At 41.1% G+C, this 14055-nt stretch overlaps 1 protein-coding gene across 1 annotated transcript in view; it reads right to left on the bottom strand.

The window, feature by feature from the left end:
• The window catches only part of LOC148157237 (uncharacterized), a 33606-nt gene extending 22824 nt beyond the window's left edge, over positions 1–10782 (bottom strand). Inside the window, exon 1 of the mRNA XM_088009207.1 lies at positions 10529–10782. Within this exon, the coding sequence (XP_087865333.1) occupies positions 10529–10782 (254 nt within the window). The remainder of the gene's footprint in view (positions 1–10528) is intronic.
• Positions 10783–14055: the final 3273 nt, after the last annotated feature.

Genomic DNA, 14055 nt, shown 5'->3' with positions numbered 1-14055 from the left:
ATTGTGCTATAAAATTATTATGTGGTTGGAAAATGCATTACACTGCCTCTGAGCCGTTTCTTTCAGAATGTGTTTGTTGAAGCTGGTCTGTAATGCTGCAATCCAGTTGCTCTCAGAACAGGGAGACTATGAGTTCTCAGTCAAGTGCAACTTTCACAAGAATGAATTACAACCAAATCTTTGTATTTAGGAAAACACATGAAAAATTAATAAAATAAATACTTGAATTTTGTTCCCAAAAAACATACATACATCCATACCTACTCTTTATTATCAATTTTAGGTAACATTTATTTTAATTTTACTTTTTACTTTCAATTGTGACCAACATTACAAAGCCTGTTTTAAGTTCCACTGGCTGATTGCTTCATTAGAACTTAACGAAAGAGCAAAAAAAAAAAAAAAAAAAAAAAAAAGGACATTTATTTGTTTACTTTTTTGTTAGCCTTCTGAAGAGACTCTGTAGTTGGTGTTTAAGTGTTGTCTATAATGTCTTCCAGTAACACCTCATTAACTAGTCATATTTTCAATTAACTTTTAACATATTTAAACACTAAACCACAGTGGTGGACTGCTGTAACACCCCGACTGAGTAAGTTCTCGGGGGAAGCTCTTTCCATGCCATGGCTCTTTGGATAGATCAGTCCGCCAGGACTATAAACAGAAAACTTGATTATTTGGAGAAGGCTGGGTGCTGGAGTTTGACCTTCCTCTGTAAAGCGATGGTCAGTCAGGAACTTGGAGCCTGGCAGCAAAGACAAAAAAAAGAAAAAAATCTTAGCATGTGCTAAATGGATATTGATAGAAAAGTCAACTGCTCTTTTGGAAAACTGTGTGAATGCACTGAATGGCTCTCTCCTGTGTTCACTATCTGTTTGCATTATTTATGCTTGCCGGTTGGTTGGAAAAAATAAGACTGTTAAATTATATAACCTGTTTTTAGGTTTCAGTTACACGCAAAAAGAACAAACAAAAACAAAACCCCACAAGATTCCAGTTTATTTGGGGGTGCAGTGTTTTTTTGGACCAGTTTTTTCAGGAGGCATTGAGCAACTCTGATGTTAACAGATGGAACTCAGCCAATTACTTCTAGAGTTTAGAGGAAGTGCAGGCAAATTCAAAGTAATGTGTTTCACTTCTGATTTTATTGTTGCTCCGTGTTTGAGAAAATTACCACCCATGCAAAAGCCAGCCTCGATTCTGGACGTATTTAGCTGGTAAAAGGAAAGTGAGTGAATGAATTAAAATGAATAGCTGTGATGTCATGTCAGCAATTCAGATGTACAACTCTCGCTTAAAGAGGAAGATGAAAGGAATACGGCTATTGTCCGGATAGTGTTCGTGACACACATCTTTGTCAGCTCGGTTCAGCTGAATGTGAAGTGCCCCTCCATCACAACGACATATTATCAGAGAGATGGTTGTTGAAGGAGCAGCTGTCTTCAGAAAGGTTTCCTCCTAAAAGCTGACCTACTCTTGTTTGTGTTGAGCTGCACTCAAAGCTGCATGACAAATAACTGTTCTAGCTAGCAATGGTACCGCAGCACCTTCAATAGAAAGGAATCACCTTCACATGGTACAAAATGTGTCTGGGTTTGCGCACCTACTTGTTGGATCTTTCACTGATATATTTCATTGGGTTACTGTGGAGACGAGCTTTGAACCTCTTTCAATGAGTCTTTGTGCCTGTTTATAAACCTCGTAAGGAATAATTATTTCCTTAAATAAGGCTGTTTTCACATCTGATAGTCCAGTAGATTTGGTTCAATTGGAACCAGAGTTTGCTTTCACACTACATTGTGTCAAAAGATCCAAAAACCTGTTCCCCTCCTGACCTGTGGTGGCGCTGTATGAAGAACCACTGAAGGAAACAATACAACAAATAACCGAAGAAGACAGAGAGCAACTTCCTTCTTCACCAAATGTTAACAAAAATAGAGTGACATTAGATTTTAGCGGTTGTGTGACTTCCTTTTTGTCTTTAGCAAAGGACTACGACCCATCTGTCTCACAAGGGCTAGACTTGCGTGTCTGTTTTAGTTGTATTTTCCCAGAATGCACTGTACTGTAGTCCACTTCCTGCTTTTGAAGCAGTCTCCGGTCTTGTTGGCGTTCACATATGCATTTGAACGCTCCAGGGTTCACTTAAAACAAACCGAGACCTAGGTTTGTAGGCAGGCCAGAGTTCACTTTTTTGGTCACTGTGCGTAGTCAGAGTTTGACACATTCGCACCTCCCCAAACAAACTGGACTTTTGAGACAAACTAACTTGCGTTCAGTTAAAGCGGACAAACGGGGATGATGTGAACGCACCCTAAACGGAAGGACAGAACATCTTATGTCTCGCCCCAGAAATTCTCTGAGCTTTTCACTTAAATCTGGTGGCCGGTGAGTCTCATTGACTGTCATTCTCAATGCAATATGAAAATCTCAAGCTGCATTGCTGGCAAAAGGCCGTCATACATTTGGATCTCTGAAGTGCGTTAAATCAATAGACCTGCATCAGTTGGAACCCTTAACAAACATTAGGCCTCTCAGAATCTGATCCATCAGTAATATCAACATTTCTACTGAACGTATCCAAGGTTAAAGACCTAAAATCTTTTTATCTCACACCTAACAGGATAACTGAGCCTTGGCGTGTTGATCATAAGCCAGTTGTTTAGTAAAAAAAAATACAAGCACACCAATTCACTTCTGAAGCCACCAAAGTTCATTGAACAGTCACTTCATATCGTTTCTACTTTGATGTATAACAGTTCTGTCTTAGATATCTTTTTCTTTCCTGAATACATAAAATCATCCTGTAAAAACGCTGTACTTTATATTTATGTAGGTTCACTTTGTCTAACAATAAATTTGTTTGTCTGCTCACTTATCTTTTGTTTTCATTTTCTAGATCAAACACTTTTTCATAGTACTTTTATCTTGCCATGCCACTATTCCAACAACCTGCTGATTGGCAAGCTGTGGTTAATAGAAACGTCATGCTGTGGTTTTGGAGCTATTAGGCTGCAAATAAAATGACTTTATTTAATTGATGGTGGAGGGTGTTAGCCCTCTGATTGGCTCTGGACCTCCATATTGAGGTTTTAGTCTCAGATGAAGGATGTACTGTTGGCTCTGCGTTGTACAACAGCCACGCTGGGATGATTTACTGCATAAAGGCCTCTCTTGCTTCAGTGCCAGCCACTAACAGCAGTGACAGAAACTACAGTCTGAAAATGAGTGGAAGCGCCACACTACTAATCACGAGTAAGTCTAATAACATCTAAATAATGGCTGAGAATCAAACAGGCCAAGGCCTGGCTGCATGTTACACCACTCTGCACAAACCGTGTCATTTCAATTCACCAAATTGTTTTTCTGTTGAACTGAAAGCCAGTGTAATGCAGGAAATCAAATCTGATGCCAACTTCCTATTCCTCCCAAATATATGTGTCCATGTTGTCTGTATTCAAGCCAAAGTAATGGCCAATTTTTACTTTTATTTCTGCCTGTTTGTTGCGGAGCATTTCTGCGGTTTGTCAGACTACAGAGGAGAGCTGAAAAACGAAAAATATTGGCTTGTGCATCAACTCACCAAGCAAAGGACAAAAAAACTATGATTTTCTCCCGTGTGGTATGATATCCAGCACATCATTAAAATTTCTGACTTAGTGCAAATCAGATTTAATTCTGGCCGTGTTTTAAGACTGCCACACATTAAATATTACAGGCTGATGGCTGGTGGAAAGACACTTCCTCACCTCCTGTTTCAAGGTTTAAAAAGCCTTGAAACAAGTTCATTTTTTATTGGAAATGGTAATCTATTCCATTCTATGGCAGTAGCAAAATCTCACACTGGAAAATATAAGTAAAAGATTCAACATTTATTCATTTTATGCTTGGTATGATCCCTTCATTTTTAATCTGATGTCTTTGACCTGAATTTTCTAGTTCTCACCTTCTAGACAGCGAGATAACACTTCAGTAAACAGACTTCTTTTTCTTTTTTACTGATTTTGTTTTTTTGAAGACTGGCATCTGACACTTCCGTTCTCTAAAACTGAAAGCATTGCATTAGCTAGCTAGCATTGCAAGCTAGCCTGTTACATGCTTACTGCAAGCTAAACTAAAAACATTTACTTAACTAACTTGAATGTACAAATTATCATAAAAACAAAGAGATAATTATATTTGTCATAATCCATACTTACGGACAAATCTCGTCCAAATCAGCAGAGCCTTAAGGCTAATAGGTTAGCTTATGAACACTTTGGCATGGTGTTCGGCCATTTTGGATTTTTCTGCTTTCTGTTTTCTTGTCACAAAACAACCACCAGAGGGAGTGCTGGGGGCCATTCCCAAAAGCTATTAATTCACCTGTCCAGGGTGACCCCGCCTCTCGCCCAGAACGTTAGCTGGAGATAGGCACCAGCAACCCTCCCGACCCCACTAAGGGACAAGGGTATACAGATGGATGGATGGAACTTACTCTGTAACATTTGCCATGGTGGAGCATACAGAGAAAGGGTTTTTTGACCACTTATCTTTGCACAAAGCTCATCCCACAGATATTCCAATGCAGGAGTTCCTAAACTTTTAAGACCACAGTCTCAAATTTAACATCGCAAGAAACTTGCAATGCCGACAGAGTGATATTAGATTGAGCACCAAACAATTTTCTCTCTTACTTGATAAATTTTGCACCATTGTTGTGCATTAGTTTCCTCTAAAATGTCATCTGAACAGAGCTGTTTTGTTAAATGAGCTCCAAGGAACCTTGAGTGAAATTTATACGGATTTCTGCATTTGTCCACAGACAGCTGCTCTGTGCCCTCTGCTGACAGGGAAAACAAAGAGCCATTCGAAAGCAAAAGAACAGAATCTCTGCTATATAATTTTAATCTAACAGCTACCAATAAAAGGGTATCAATTTGCTATGGTAACAGTTATTTAAATTATGTTTGTTCATTGTTTGAGGAGGAGAATAGAAATGAATGTCTGTGTTATAATTCTTTTGAGAACCAGCTGCAGCTCAACTTAGCAGATTTTAATTTTTTTTTTATACAACTCATCATTGTTTAGCACAGTGGTTCCCAAACTTTTTCTTCTGCGCCCCCCCAGTGGTTTCCAAACATTTTCTGCGCCCCCGCCCCCATGGATTACAAATGGCTGTCTGGTTGACAGGGGGCATCGACTTTTTGGGGGGCAAAATGAATGCTGAAAATAGACACCAACATCGGTAGCGTACAAGGTACTTGTTAAGCTTAAGATTCTGTATTGATATTAGCTAGTCATCTTTTAGCTAACATTACCTGCATCCAACAGCTTTACTCAACTCAGTTGGTTAGTTTGGAGGGAAAAACTGTGAAAAGTTCTTTGCATTTTGCTGGTTTGCTGCCGTGATTCTAACACAAACCTACGTAGCTCCGCCCAGCAGCAGCAGGTCTCCTTCACAGGTGTAAACCCAGCGCGAGCGTCGTAGCGCTCATGTTGCGTTTAAAGGCGGCTCAGAAAAACAGGTTACAACATGTTAACAACGAATTAAACAGTTTTAACTGCTGATAAAAGTGACAGAGGACACAGATATGGGAAGTGTGGAAGCCTCTACTGTATCAAACTGACATAGGAATAACAGAGAGTTGGCCATTCTAAGGTAAAAACCTTAGAATGGCCAACTGGTTCTAAGGTTTTTACCTTAGAACCAGTTGGCCAATGGTTCAAAAAAACATGAAACAGTGTTCATGTTTTTTTTTTTTTTTCATCCAGACGGCTTCCCGCGCCCCCCCTGCAATGACACGGAGCCCCACAGTTTGGGAACCTCTTGTTTAGCATAAGTTAAGGTTTTCCACTTGCCTGTAGCAATCAAGAGAGACAGATGAGTACTTGGCTTCTGGCTACTGACTGGGAAGCTTTTGATTCAGCTATCACCAAGGGCATACTACTGTAATCACCTCTGCTCATATGGTGTTTGCTGCTATTGTAGAAGTGGTGATAGGAAGGCTCTCACTCAGACCAACACCAACCCATGGAAGGAACTGGCACAAAGCTTTCAGAGAAAATGCTGGAGAATGAAGTGGGAACCAAAGCTATGAGGAAATCAGTTCTATAGTTACAACAGAACGCCTTCGAAAAGCCTCTTGGAGTTTGTGAGTTATGGCTAGACATTCTGTGTTGTTCTATTAGACAAATTTTCACAATCCAAACATACACATTTTATCTTTTAAGAGTGAAACTGACAGTTGGATATCTCTATGGTGGACCTATCAGTTCACCTTTAAGTCCTTGAACACTACCTTGCATTACCAAGGTAACTTGGTAAAGCAAAACTGCACAATAACATTAAAGTTGCGATCAGACTGCTTCGCACGTCAAAAGTGCACCCTACTCTTCAAGCTTATGCACTCTGGAGTCAGATCCTTAATAATAAATGTCATGACACTAGGGCTGTTGTAAACGAATATTTTAGTAATCGAGTAATCTATCGATTATTCTTACGATTAATCGAGTAATCGGATAAAAAAAATTATAAAATGAAATATTGGTAAATCTGGCATAATACCGGTGTTACTATCAGATATCAATATCAGTCCAATTGTTCATATTTGAGCATCCCTAACAGTTGCTTTTTTGTAGTTTAGAAAACTAACCTGTAACAATAATAGCTCACTTTCTAAGTTAACCAGAAGAAAAGTTATAGAAAAATCTGAAATTATATTGAATTTAATAACAAAGAGGCAGGCTCACAAATATGCTTATAAAAAATGTCTACAATCCAGCTTTTAGTTTATGTATTCATCTTCAGTGAGTTTAATAGATTAATTAAACTCACCTTGCCACCTAACCTGTCACGCTTTGGGTTTGAAAATACGGGAAATGCCGCCTGGAGTGGGAGGAGAGGGCGAATAAACGAACGTAAGATGGGGTGGAAGGGAGGAAATAGACCAGCGGACTGACGAACCGTTAGACCGGGGGACGAACACGGGGGGAAGCAATACGGGATATTTACGACACCTTCACTGGTCACACTCAGAAACTCATCTACCAGCCATGTACGATGCGCTCCGCCACCCGTTTCTTCAGACCGGGATATGAAATTTATTGTGCGGTTCGTCGGTAAAGCTACATTTACACGGTAAGCATCAGCTACTCAGCCGCCCGCCCTGTTCAGGCTATCCGCTCACCTCAGCGCTCTTCCCGCCGTTCGCTTTCAACCAGCAGCCCCGGAGGAGAAATGCTGCCGTACTCCAGGCATTCCCCCAGTCATTTTAAGGATGCTTATTGGTTCCCCAAAAACGATAAAAAGTCGGGCATTATCATCAATCAATAAAATCCCCACGGGCCAATCTTGAAGATTGGACTTTATGCCGCTGAGACTTAGCTTTTGTCAACAACTCAGAGGCGGAAGTGAGAGCTCCGCGCAACGCAAATGAAGTCCCGGCCGGAACACGGTGCGCTAACTAATAAAACATAAATTAACGAAGCTTCGAGGCAGGTAAATTTTCCTCGAGGAATTTTAGTAATCGAGGTACTCGAATCATTCGAGGAATCGTTTCAGCCCTACATGACACATGTCGGGAGGAGCATCTAGACTTTTTGTTTCTCCCAGTCTCTTTGCACAATGGCAGGTGAAATATTGAGAGAGTCTCTTGGCTTTATCTACTAAAAGCAGGAGAATGTTGTCGTTGGACGCCTCTGCACCATGTTTGAATTCACCAGATAACTCAGAGACGCTCTACATCGAGCAGAAAAAGTTCAGATTTTCCAACTCCAGTGTTGGATAAACTTGATGACCATAGAATGCTCAAAATGTTTTAAATGTGAGACTTCTTGATGTGCCCAAGACGCTCAAATTATGTTCAATCTGAACGCAGCATCTCTAGATAGATCAAACATTTAGATGTTAGTGATGAAAAGTAAGACAAAACTGGAAGAAAAGAGGGTAAAGACCTGATTAATGTTAGCCTTCTATCAGGGCAACGACCCTAAAGGTTCCCACTAGTTTTTTTCAAAGCCAAACAGTCATTGCTAGGTCATGTGGTTTTGGGACATTCGTGTTCACACATGAATTTCATTCAGAAGCAGACCACCTGAGGGACACCCCTCTGCTTAAGTAGACGTTACTCCTTTAATGTCCAGGTTGACAGTCTGATTATTATAACAGCTATTTAGTGAAGAAAAGTAAAAATGCACATTATTACTCACTGTGTCAGATAGATGTAGTCATGTCTCCTGCAGATAAAAAAAGACAGTAGAAGTGGACTAGTTAAAGCAAATATCAACATTGCCATTCAGGTGCATTTCTGCATGAAACATGGTAACAAACTTCTGAGCAATCACACAACAGTTTGTTCAGAGCTCTGACATGACTTTAATTGTACTGTACATCCTGACAATCCTGCCATGTTCATGGCAGATCGCCTTTTGCCTTTGGCATCAAGAGGTTCCTATGTGTTGTTTGACTAGGACTAGGTGACAAGCACCCTGTTTGAGTCCTTTTACATTTTCTTACTCTTTTTCTTTTTGCAAGTTGAGTTTCTACTTACAGCCTAGTTATGATTTAAGTACTTACAATCTTTGAGAAAATATGCGCTTAATCCCAGGCCTTTAGTGCCTTTGCAGCTGGTTGAAGCAAAGCACAAATGACATTAGAAACATACCACCAGCATATTCAGTTGATTGAAACATGTTCATAATCCATATTGTGTGAGATATTGCCAATTGGGGAATTAATGAGAGCAATATCATATCAAAAAATGAAGATGAAGTAACAACAGGGGTCAGAATGAACTTCCTCCGAGCATCCCAAAGCTGATAAAAATAATGACATAAGAAAAGAAATATTGGGAAATTACTAAATAGCATTTGGGAAAACCTGAAGATGATTAGACTGTGTGCTCCACAGATCATACAAATGAGAAACTCATCAGACAGTCATAACAAGATACTTGGAGATTTATTATTTTTCTTATTGCCAATCAAGCTGGTAGACCGGCTTTATCGCTTTTCCCACAACTTCATTCACGTGTTTCTAAACACAGGATGTTGGGTAAAAAAAAACTGTGAAGTAAAGGTGTGGAAAAAGATTGGCACAGTTGAAGAAACGCATCCTTAACTGTAGGTGTGGTAAGAAATATTTTATAAGTGTGAAGAATGTGAGAAGGAGAGTGCTCGTTGCTCCTAAATGCAGTGTATACCCAACACATCCAGCCATCTGCTATGGCAACGCAGCCTTCTTGATTAGCAAAATGTGTGGTTGACATGTTGCAAATGAGGCTTTACTCAGAACCAAAACATTAACCTGTTCAGCATGTCAACAAAATGATCAAACAGATGCTGAAAAGTTCTCCTCACTTGTGTTTTTCTGAACGATTGGCTAACCAAATGATGTGAACAGATTTTCTAAAATTTTAGATATTTGCATCAGAAAGGTTTATTGAGTGGAACTTCAAAATGATTTAAGATTTCTAAATAGCTTTCAGAACAATGGTGCCAAAGGTGAAATAATGTTTATGGTCATTGTTGCACACTTGAAAATTAATCAGTGTGGTGTTGCGCAGGTTCTTTTATTTTAACAAATGCTGTGGAAACATGAGGGCGACAGTGAGCGCCTTCGCTGACCAGCCGTTGCTGCGCTTAATTGCCGTTGGCTCGCTCACAAACAAATATTTACCACGAGTCAAAGAACAAATATTTACAATACAAGTCAAATAATTAACAAAACACTTCCACACATATACCTCGCCACTCCGCCCTAGCCCACCTTCCCCACAAGAGACACAAACAGCAGCGTTAATTGACATTTACCTGTGGAAACATGAGAGCGACAGTGAGCGCCTTCGCTGACCAGCCGTTGCTGCGCTTAATTGCCGTTGGCTGGCTGCGTCAGGAGTGCTGCTCACCGTGCTCTATGTGCCCACTGGTGGCGAAGTGTTGTCACTGCAGTCCAGTGCATCTCAGGAAGATAAGTGCAGCTGAAGAGCACAGCCAAGATAAGAAACATGGAAGCAAATAAACAAACAGAAAGGGGGTGGGGGGTGTGATTACTTCTGATGTCCATTCTCTCACACTCTCCCCTCAAAAATGAATGTCGTTCCGACATTCGGGTACCCTAGCAAATAAATCAGTAAACATGTTGTTTTGATGCTTTACAATCATGTAGAGTTCTTCTAAGAAGGAGTCAGAATGAATGTTCAAAGAGATGCTATGCTGTGTTCAGTCCGAAAGTATGACATGTATCTCCTATTAATGTCACATTGTTGCAGTCGACGTCATTGTGCACGATGACAATCCACCACTTGATCCGCCAGTAGCGTAAATATCTGCAATCTCTTCTGAGAGTAAGGTACTTTAACTTACAAGTAAACTCTACCTTCAAAAACATGCTAAAACAGATACCCTGGGTACTCATATCATTCTAACTAAAATACATCAAAAGTAGTTAATCATGCAAATCATTGTAACTTATTCACATCACATAAAAGGCTGTCCCAGATTATGGTAATTAAATCTTAACATAGGTTTTCTTGTTCGAAAAGGATACCTTCTCACCCTGCGGGGTGATGTGTCAGTCTCTTCTTTGTCACTGGCCGCTGACTGGTGAGACTCATCTCCACTGTGCATGTTCTCTGGATGAAAGTCTTCTTCTAGAGTTTCATCCATGTCCTCACCAAGAGTTGGTTGCTGCACTGGTCCACCACCATCAGCTATGCAGTCCCTTTGCATGTCCTCGTTGTGTGGGTGGAATTCTGGTGCCTCCGCTCTCAGCTGACTCTCGATGAGATGATCTAACTCCATGTTGTGATGCTGTAGAGGTGCATGAATGATGGCTTCCCAATCTTCTTCATCATCTGAGCTATCTGCATGTCTCTGCTTCTCTTTTTCTTTTTGGGGTCTTTTAGGTTGAGTGGTTACTTTTGGTTCTGTTGTTGAAAGGAAATCACATGGAAGCAGCAGATTCCTGTGGATGGTCCTGATTCGCCCTTTTCCACTTTCTGGGTGAATTTCATACACAGGGCTGTCCTGATATTTTCTTTCTTTAACAATGTACACTTTATCTTCCCAGAATGCTCTTAATTTTCCTGGTCCTCCCTTCTCATTCAGATTCCTAACAAGCACTCGGCAACCTGGATACAACTCCCCTCCATGCAGTTTCTTATCATAGTGAGCCTTCCCTCTCATCGCCTGCTTACTGGCTGTTCTGGATGCCAACTGATAGGGTTCACTCATCCTTGTCCTCCATTTTTCTACATAGTCCTGGTGAGAAGAGCTTTGGTTCTTTTCGCTGAGACCAAACATGAGATCGATGGGGAGCCGGGGCTGACGACCAAATAAGAGGAAGTAGGGAGCATAGCCAGTAGCTTCACTGCGTGTGCAATTGTATGCATGGACCACTTTTGATAAAGAAGATTTCCAATCTTTTTTTTCAATTTCTGGCAGACTCCTCAGCATAGCAAGCAGTGTCCTGTTGAACCTTTCAACCTGACCGTTACCCTGTGGATGGTATGGTGTTGTTCTTGACCCCTTGACCCCACTATACTTCTCTAGTGATGCAAATAATTTGTTTTCAAACTCCTTTCCCTGGTCATGATGCAGCTTTGTGGGAAAACCAAACTTCAAAACAAAATCCCCAAATATTCTCTCTGCAGCTGTTTTGGCTGCTTTGTTTTTGCAGGGATAAGCCTGGGCAAACCGTGTGAAATGGTCCATCACTACAAGGATATACTCGTACCCACCACTGCATTTCTCCAGATGTAAGAAATCAATGGAGACTAACTCAAATGGGTATGTAGTGATGATATTGGTAAGAGGGGCTCGAGCTGATTTATTTGGCCGCTTTCGTTTCAAACAACTGCATACGCGAGTGACATAGTGTTCGACATCACCTTGCATGTTAGGCCAGTAGAAGCGATCTCTGATGAGATGCAACACCCTCTCCACTCCAAGATGACCCATCTCCTCATGAAGCTCCTTAAAAACAAGTGTATGATATTTCTGTGGTAGAAGGATTTGTGAGCGACTCGCTGTTTTGCGGTAGACTAATCCATCTTCATCCATGTATAATCTGTGTTTTTGTCTCATTAGAGCAGCAACCCTCCTGTTGCCCTTGTACCAGCCACGTTTTGGCTTTTCCTGTGCACTAACACATCTCAATACTTCGCTAATCACTGGATCATCTTGTTGAGCTTGTCTAAGAGCTGCTCTGCTGATGTCCTTTACTGATGTGTTAGCTGCATCACATTCTTCTGTGACCAGACTGTTGATGGTTGCTGGGCATAGCCATGGCTCAGACTCCTGAAACTGAACATCGACTGCTTGAATAACACTGTTCATCACCTCTGGGTGTACTATCTGCGTGCAGTTTGCATGTACTCCTCCATACTGAGTGACATTCGGGAGAGGCCATCTGCATCTCCATTTACTTTGCCTGGGCGATACTTTATTGAAAACTGGAAATCAGCCAGTTCAGCAACCCATCGATGAGTGGTTGCATTCAATTTAGCTGTGGAAAGCACATATGTTAGAGGGTTATTGTCAGTGTAAACTGTAAATGGTGGTGCATAATAGAGATAGTCTCTAAACCTCTCACATATGGCCCACTTCAGAGCCAGGAACTCCAGCTTCCCTGAATGAAGGTGATAGTTTTTTTCTGGGGATGTTAGAGTTCTGGATCCATATGCTATGACTGCTAGAGTTCCCTGCTGTCTCTGGTAAAGTACAGCACCAAGCCCTTCTTGTGAAGCATCACAATGTAGAATGAACGGCTGTTCAAAGTCTGGATAACCCAATACTGGTGGTTTCACTAGAAAATCTAATAACTGGCAAAGCACCTCTTGATGTTTTGTTGACCATATAATTGGCTGTGATGATGGCAACTGTCCACTGTTCTGATTTTGTTTCCCTACACCTCGCTTTTTATGTTTTCCTTTTCCCTTTTTCTCTGGGCTCGAGGAGAGAAGATCATAAAGAGGCTTAGCTATGCAGGAAAAGTTTGGGATGTAATTGCGATAGTAGGAGACAAATCCCAATAATTTTCTCAGTTCTCCCACTGTTGAGGGTTTTTTTTCTCTCAAAGCCTGTACAGGAGCAATATCTGCAGGGTCCATTGTGTATCCATCTTTTGTGACCAGTTTTCCAAGAAATCTCACTTGGTTCTTAAAGATGTCACATTTCCTCGGTGTCAGCTTGACTCCTGTTTCCTGATAACGCTGCAATACACTTCTAAGATGATTCAAGTGGTCTTCAAATGTTTTAGAGTGCACCAAATTATCATCCAGGTAAGGCAAACACACCTCATCACGTAGACCAGCCAGGCACTCTTCCATGGACCTCTGAAACTCTGCTGGTGCTGATGATAATCCAAATGGTATTCTCACCCATTCATACAGACCCCATGGCGTGATAAATGCAGTGAGCGGCCGACTTGGTTCTTCCAGGAAGCCCTGATGATAAGCTTTTCCCTGGTCAAGGACAGAAAACCAAGAACTTCCAATCAGGCTGTTTAGCATGTCCTGTATGCGGGGAATGGGATGACGGTCTGGTAGAGACTTCTTATTCAACTCTCTGTAGTCACAGCACAGTCTGAGACTACCATCCCTTTTACGCACACAGACTATCGGGCTAGAGTAGTTTGACTTAGACTTTGTTATCCAGCCCCTATTTAACAAATCTTCAAGATATTCTTTCACCTCGTTGTGCAGTGGTTTTGGAACAGATATATATGTTCTGGTCACTGGTGTGGGATCTTGTAACCGGATTTTGAGCTGCAGTGAGGGGATGGTTCCAACATCATAATCATCACGAGAGAAGGCTGCACACTCCTCTCGAAGTAGTTGTTTCACCAACTGCTGTTGTGCTGGGGAAAGGTGGCTGATGGGAACTGGTGGATCCCAATGATCTTCACTTTCAGCCCTGCTTTGGTTCTCCTTTTCTTCCCCTTTGCTCTCTGATCCCCTTGAAGTTCCCTTTCCACAAATGAAATTTGGTGTCTCCATTTCATTTACTTCTGTTGGTGCCACATACATTGCTTTTACTGCTTGGATTTGACCTACTTTACTTTTGGAGGGTAAA

The sequence above is a fragment of the Poecilia mexicana genome, unplaced genomic scaffold (genome assembly GCF_051168715.1).
Source record: "Poecilia mexicana isolate PSO_F unplaced genomic scaffold, ASM5116871v1 scaffold_10, whole genome shotgun sequence".
Classification (NCBI taxonomy): Eukaryota; Metazoa; Chordata; class Actinopteri; order Cyprinodontiformes; family Poeciliidae; genus Poecilia; species Poecilia mexicana.
This window is presented reverse-complemented; position numbering and strand designations above follow the sequence as displayed.